The 7,500-nt window shown below is 35.9% G+C and overlaps 1 protein-coding gene across 1 annotated transcript; it reads left to right on the plus strand.

Moving 5' to 3' along the window:
• Positions 1-331: 331 nt before the first annotated feature.
• On the plus strand, positions 332-5,786 carry LOC144957700 (uncharacterized). The gene is made up of 3 exons (XM_078889071.1): positions 332-426; positions 2,398-2,473; positions 2,548-5,786. The coding sequence occupies exon 3, from the start codon at positions 3,079-3,081 to the stop codon at positions 4,780-4,782; it is 1,704 nt and encodes a 567-aa protein (XP_078745197.1). The 5' UTR covers positions 332-426; positions 2,398-2,473; positions 2,548-3,078; the 3' UTR covers positions 4,783-5,786.
• Positions 5,787-7,500: the final 1,714 nt, after the last annotated feature.

Genomic DNA, 7,500 nt, shown 5'->3' on the forward strand with positions numbered 1-7,500 from the left:
AGCTCATAACATTGCCATCCGGAAGTATAACGGACCAACACACAAAACTGTGTGTATCCATGAACGTTTATAGTGTGGTTGATACAGTTTAGTGAGAAGTACTCACAAATGCGGATGGCAAAATACAATAACAAAGGCCTGAGTGACGTCATCTTCATTCTATCTATAGGGACAATGCAACCATATTCATTCATTTCCTAAAACGACGGGGGGGGGGGGGGGGGGCGGGTTCAAATAATTTTCACACAACGATAACCTTTAGCACATTAAAAAATCCATTAAATAACCAAAAACTACTGAACATCAAAGTTGTCTAATCATGAACGGAAGTGTCAATATAAATTACCACATACAAAAACACCATTGTGTTCAATGATTTTATTTACTTGAGACAAAGTAAAGTTTTCGCCTCCTAAGACACAATAGGTGAAGTATTATAGAAAAGACACCATTTTTATTAAATTTCTTTATTCATATTCCTCTACTGTCTTTATTCATCATTTGCATTAATTTGCATAATTCATTATTTAATTTAGGGTCAGGAAAAGAGGTTTTCTTTGACAAATACGACAGACTGCAGCTCGCGATACTATATTTGTTATCTTGTTATCGTCAATATCTGTGCTAGTCGTTGTGTACATATTTGGGGAGGGAGGCCTTCCGTAATACCCTAGAAGTAGCATCTCTTTCAATTAGGATAGACAGTTCGAAGATGACGTCACTCAGGTCTTTGTTATTGTTTTTTGCCATCTGCGTTTATGAATTATGTTCACTGAAATGTATGAACCTGACTATAAACGTTCATGGATACACAGTTTTGTGTGTTGGTCTGCTATATTTCCGGATGGCAATGTTATGAGCTTCTTTGCCAAGCGCATACTATCTATACTATCTGTAGATTGTATGCGCTTGGCTAAGAAGCTCATAACATTGTCATCCGGAAGTATAACGGACCAACACACAAAACGGTATGTATCCATGAACGTTTATAGTCGGGTTAATATAGTTCAGTGAGAATTACTCATAAACGCGGATGGCGAAAAAAAAAACAATAACAAAGACCTAGGTGACGTCATCTTCGAACTATCTATTTTCCCCTTGGATTTATTTTGTCAGGGGTTTATTTAATCAATTTGTCAATATATAGTAGCATTTTTTTTAAAACTCTAGAACCTTGATAGATTAATGACAGTTTAACATTTCCATATTAGACCAGTGTTTTGGTTTTCCGCCGCCATTTAATTTTTGAAGTATTGATAGGTAGTGCAAAGCAGTCCTAGTTTTTTTTTTGTGTGTTTTGTTTTCTATTAGGGTTAGCTCGAGGTCGGAGGATTTTCTTTTCTTTTAGGGTTAGTTATAGGTCATAGTAAAGGCACTAGGCTGTTTGTTTTTCCTATTAGAGTTAGTTAAATGTACCCGGTTTTATTATTTTCTCTTAGGATCAGTTGAAGGAATATTTGGGTGATTCCCCTTAGCACGAGGAGCTTTTGGAAGGCCTTCCCATAGTTGCAGGTCGGGAGGCCTTCCGCACGTTCCTAATTATTATTATTATTATTATTATTATTATTATTATTATTATTATTATTATTATTATTATTATTATTATTATTTATTATTATTATTATTATTATTATTATTATTATTATTATTATTATTATTATTATTATTATTATTATAATTATTATTATTATTATTATTATTATTATTATTATTATTATTATTATTATTATTATTATTATTATTATTATTATTATTATTATTATTATTATTATTATTATTATATTATTATTATTATTATATATTATTATTATTATTATATTATTATTATTATTTATTATTATTATTATTATTATTATTATTATTATTATTATTAGGAGGAGGAGGAGGAGGAGGAGAAGTATTCAAATGAGAAGAAGGGATAAAGGAAAAATATGTTTCCTCCTAAACATTCATGCAATGGGATATCATGTGATTTTGTTTATTCGCGACATTTAAGTGTTTAATGTAACAATTTAAGTGTTTGGTGTAACAACCTTTGTTAAAACAAGAGTCTAACACTGTTCCCCATGCAGTAAAAATGAGATAACTGGGCCAGAAATAAATCTGATATTCAAATTAGGCATTCTTGCTGTCACCTTAACTCAAATCAAAATAAAATGAACACTATAACAATTTATGAATTATATAATTCCTTATTTCTGCCTCTACAAACATCTCCAAACACACTTATTTATACACACAAACACGCACGCACACACACACACACACACATACATACACAAAGACACACGCCCTGGAGTCATGAAGAATGCTAGACAGTTTCTTTGGAGCGAATTTAATTTAGTTATTTCCTCCCACAACGTTGTTTCATCCATCTGACACTACTATTATATACAGAATACCTCCCTGACGAATCCAACCAAATACCAACGGATGATTGAAACAACGTTGTAGGAGGAAATTACTACATGAGGTGAGGATAATATATATATATATATATATATATATATATATATATATATATATATATATATATATATCCTACAGGAAACCCCGTCTTCAAACCGGAGACATGTGTACAACCCAAAGAATGAATCCGAAAGTTTTGCATTGCTGGGGCTATTGACATCACAGAATTCTTCTTTGGAACCGGCAGGCTGGAATATAACGAATTCCACCATTTGAAGTTCCTATAATATATAATCCACAGCATTTCTCAACGATCGTTTACAGTCGGTCCTATCCAAATTGATAATTCCCAACATAGCTGCAATGACAACATTTAGAAAAGATCCTATACATATTGCTTGGTAACCTACATTTTCTTATAATCTTACGAGAAAAATAAATATTAACAAAATAATTTGCTGTGAAATATGAAAAAAAATGTTCATAATCTAATTCTTGAGTTTTGCGTTGCAAATAAACTGATCAAGCTTTTTTAATGAACAATTACTAGACTCATAAATTTGAAAGAATTTCTACTTTTATATTATTGTAGGTGAGACTAGTTAGATTCCAGGAAAAAACGAAAAAAAAAGAAATATTTTTTTTCAAAACCGTTTGATTTAAGTCACCATGACGAGCTTTATCCAAAAGATCTGCCTGCCCCGACACAAGGATCGTGGCAAATCTCTGAAACAAAAACTACTATCGAGGTCTTTGTGGTTGGCCGTATCCGCAGAATTCGTAGCTCAAATATTTCTGGTGTTCCTCGACATTTTAATCGTGACAAATGCCAGTAAAACAACTCAATTCGAGATTGAAACTTTATTCGGGTTCGGATTAGCTTATATGGCTATGTGTCACGTGACTTATCATATAAGCGGAGGTCACATTAACCCAGCGGTCACTGTGGCAAAGTTTTTGTCAACCAGACTCTCCATGGTCCAGGCGGCTTTGTACGTATTGGCTCAATGCCTTGGCGCTAGCATCGGCATCCTCCTGGTAAAAATTGTCATTCCATCGGAGAAGGTTGTCGAGTCTCTATTGTCGTCCCGCCCTATAAGCGATGTGTCCGTCACCCATAGTTATGAAGTCGGGCTAATGCTCGTTTTTATATTTGTACTCATCGTACTCGCCACAACGGATCCGAGATTCCCACAACTCGATTACCCGTCCATCACCATTGGCCTGACCGTGACCGCGGCCTACCTTAGCGGTTACAGCTATACCGGCTCAAGATTGAACCCGAGCATGTATTTTGGAAGAACCATCGTAACCTGGTTATGGGAGGATCTGTGGACATTCGGCTGGGAAGCGCCTCTTCTCGGAGGTGTTCTGGCCTCGGTGGTTTACAATAACATCTTGAGACCCGAACATGAGCCGGAACCAGAACCGCCCGCTATACTTAATCAAACTGAAGAAGAGGAGAAGTTACCCAAGAGTGATGATGGTGATCCTATACCAACCACGGATAATGTCACTGTTGAAGACAGTCGTACCCGATCTTCTCTCTCCAGTGGAATCGATCCTCCATCAAAAGTCAATGACGTGCTGACCAGACATTACGAGGAAAATACGGATCACTTCCCCACCTCATCTGCACCCCTAGACGCGGAAAAGAGAATCGTTTCAGAGGGGAGAAACGGTTCCTTTAAGAATACTTCTCCAACCCCTGATATCCAGGCAGTCGCTGACCGACAGATTCAGGTACCTATTCCCCCATCAAGAGAGGAACGACAGAAAATTCATAAAGCCTATTGTCCACTGCACCAAGTCAAAGTCCAAGTCAATTACTGTCCCAAATGCCATCGACCACGCCAGAATCAAAATGATCCCATCAGAAACGCAAAAGGAGATCTGAATGAAATCGTACATCTAACTCCTGGAGATATTTCAACCAGGGTGGTAAAGCCACCGGAACGACATCACCAACATCATCATCAGCATCACCGCCACCACCACCACCATCATCATCATCATCATCATCGGCGCAGCGAGAATGCGGTAAACGAGGATCGAAACATTCAAAACGCCGATGACTCGACATCTTTCGTTAACCTGGCCGCGTTGTTTAGAAAAGTATTCGGAGGCATCACTAATGAAACAACGAAAACGCACCATTCTCATCGTCGTAATCGTCGGCCGAAAAAGAAGAAGGATCAAGCGGTGACGAACGAAGAGGACATCGATCTCACCAACCTGAAGGACTCCGAAGTGGACGGTCGACAAGTCCGTGATAATGACAGTGCGCCGACATGGTTAAGGCATGCGGAGATATTAAAGCACGAACCAGATGCTGGTTTTGAGGTACTCGAGAACAACTCCCTGCAGCAATGATAATAATGTCATTAAAAACTTGAGCTTTTTATAATAGAGCAAAAATCCACTAAACGTGCTCAAAGCGCTTTACAAAGGGACAGTGACCAACAGCAAAACTTAACATAATGTAGAACGAGACTTCAAGTAACAAGTCTGTGCCAGACATCGGTGATCATGGTCCGCCATTCATCTCTCTGATCAGATAACTTCAGAAACTAATATTCCTCTTCTCTTTGTTTTTCATCCAGCTGTTCAAACTATTCAAATATGTTTTTCTTGATCTATCTTTACTCTTTTTACCTTCTATCTTTCCTGTGAGAGCAAGAACTTCAATACATTTATGTCGATTTAGGTGTCCTAAAAATTGCATTTGTCTTTTTCTTATTGTACGGATAAGTAACCTTTTAGTTTCAGCTTGCTCTAATACGTCTTCATTAGTTTACTTCTCTGTCCATGAGATTTTTAACATCATTCTAAGAAACCACATTTCTGCTGCCTCCAGTTTTTTTTTCTAATGTCTTCTGTTACTGTCCAACATTCACAGCCATATAATAATACTGACTATGCATAGGCCTTCAAAATCCTATGTTTTGTTGTCATTGAGATATTGTGGTTTTAAAAAAATTAGACTCATTTTCTTAAAACTATCTTTAGCTATTGCAATTCTTCGTTTTAATTATGTGCTACGTCTGCCATCTGAAGTTATTATGTATCCAAGATATTGAAATGTCTGAACTTGTTTCTCCATTGCTTATTAAGTTACATGTTGGATTTCTTTCTATCCTTGATACAGCCATGAATTCTGTCTTCTTTTTTTTTCATTTAAAATGACGCCTAAAAGGCGATATTAAATTTATTTTTCCGACAGAGAAAACGCTGTTAACGGCCAGGTACTCATTTTACACCTACGTACTGTGAGAGAATGTGAGTAAAGAGCATTTTCCAAGGAATCAGCTATACGCCAATCGAGGCTCAAACTCATGAGCTTCCCATCCGAAAGCGAGTGACATACCACAAGACCACATAGCCGCACAATAATAATAATAATAATAATAATAATAATAATAATAATAATAATAATAATAATAATAATAATAATAATGGTGGTGGTGATGATGATGATGATGATGATGATGATGATGATGATGATGATGATGATGATGATGATGATAATAATAATAATAATAATAATAATAATAATAATAATAATAATAGCAATTGTTTGGCACCCTAGGATAGGATGAAAGTTTATAGCAAAGTACTTTCCGACAGATCCCAAAATAAATGAATGAATAAGTAAATGAATAAATAAATAATATTAAAATAAAATTCCCTTTATCCATCCCATTGGTGACATTTTTCTCCGGGGTCTATTATAAGGGAAGATTGAAATAACCCAGGCGTCAGCCGCAGTGCAGCGCCGCAAATGGATGTAGGGCGAGGTGACTGCTCAAGGCCTCACAGCTCAGCGGCGGATGATCGAATTCGGTACCTTCCGGGGTCCGAAGCAAAAGACTACTGCTGAGCCACGCTGGATAAATAGATAGGTTAATAACTAACTAAACAGAAAAATAAATACCTGTCCTTACAAATGTCTTGTCGTGTTACGGAAAGATCAGATGTGTGTTGCGATGACTCTGTAAAACGGAAGTGGATGAGAAAGAGAAAACTAATACAATAGTAAAAAATAATTCTCGTTGTCATGGTAATGTAAGCCATGTTTGATGTCGTGGTGTTCGGCTTTGGTGACTTGTGATATTTGTATGTCAATCGCCTTCGGTCATGCAGGTAACTGGTAGGTACAGTTTGAGTCTCTCTGGAAGCGGGGGAACGTTGAGTCCTTGGGAGAGGCACTTTATCGACGTTCTCTCACTGAGCTCAGTAGTGAAATGATTACATGATATGAAATAGCATTGTCCGCTTTTAAAAAAAAAAAAACCACGTAGATGCAGAATGACTATCCCGCATATTAAGTTTTGCTCTTGGCTTGGGACCCTTTATAAAGGCTTTGAGCACAAGTAATTTAGTGTAGTGGATAATGCGCAATTTAAAAGCACGTTTGTTGGGGGTGGGGGGAGGTTGTTGTTTTCTGTTGTTCTTCTTTTGTTGCCTTGGGGTTGTTTTTTTATATTTTTTAATTTGTTTTTTTTTTTTGTTTTTTTTTGGTTTGTTTTTGGGTTTTTTTTGGGTTTTCTTTTTTTTTTTTTTGGGGGGGGGGGGGGGGTGTTTGTTTTGTTTTTAAATTGTTTTTTTTTCTTTTCTATTTTTTTTTTCTAAAAAGTTTGGAATTAACACTGCTTGGTTACAGGCAACCTTTTCAACAATTCTTTTTCAAACAAATCACTCTATTCACATAACTAACGATGAAATCGCTTTCTCATATTCTCGTATTGATGATGATATTGTGGAAATAAATCGTTTGTCTTTATTCTAGATTGAATTTTGGCTTGTTGATTTCATGCTTTGTTTTCCTTTCATCTACCACGTGTCATTATCTATCTTGACTTTGATAACTAGAGTTGTCTTCAAAGTCCTGTTATTTTGGTGTTTTTGTGGGTTTTTCTTTGGGTTTTTTTTTTTTTTTTTTTTTTTTTTTTTTTTTTTTTTGTTGTTGTCGTTTCTTTCTTTTTTTTTTGTTTTGTTTGTTGTTTTGTTTTTCTTTTTTTTTTTAACTTTCAACGCAACAGAGCTATTAATGCTATGCGTTTAAATAAATAAATAATAAATAAAATTCCC

This window comes from Berghia stephanieae, chromosome 12 (genome assembly GCF_034508935.2).
Source record: "Berghia stephanieae isolate SIO BIC M18660-M18661 chromosome 12, UCSD_Bste_1.3, whole genome shotgun sequence".
NCBI classification, from domain to species: domain Eukaryota; kingdom Metazoa; phylum Mollusca; class Gastropoda; order Nudibranchia; family Aeolidiidae; genus Berghia; species Berghia stephanieae.

What these genes read in the sequence shown, in the direction of transcription:
- LOC144957700 (XM_078889071.1), top strand. Translation starts at nt 3,079, where the DNA reads ATGACGAGCTTTATCCAAAAGATCTGCCTGCCCCGACACAAGGATCGT.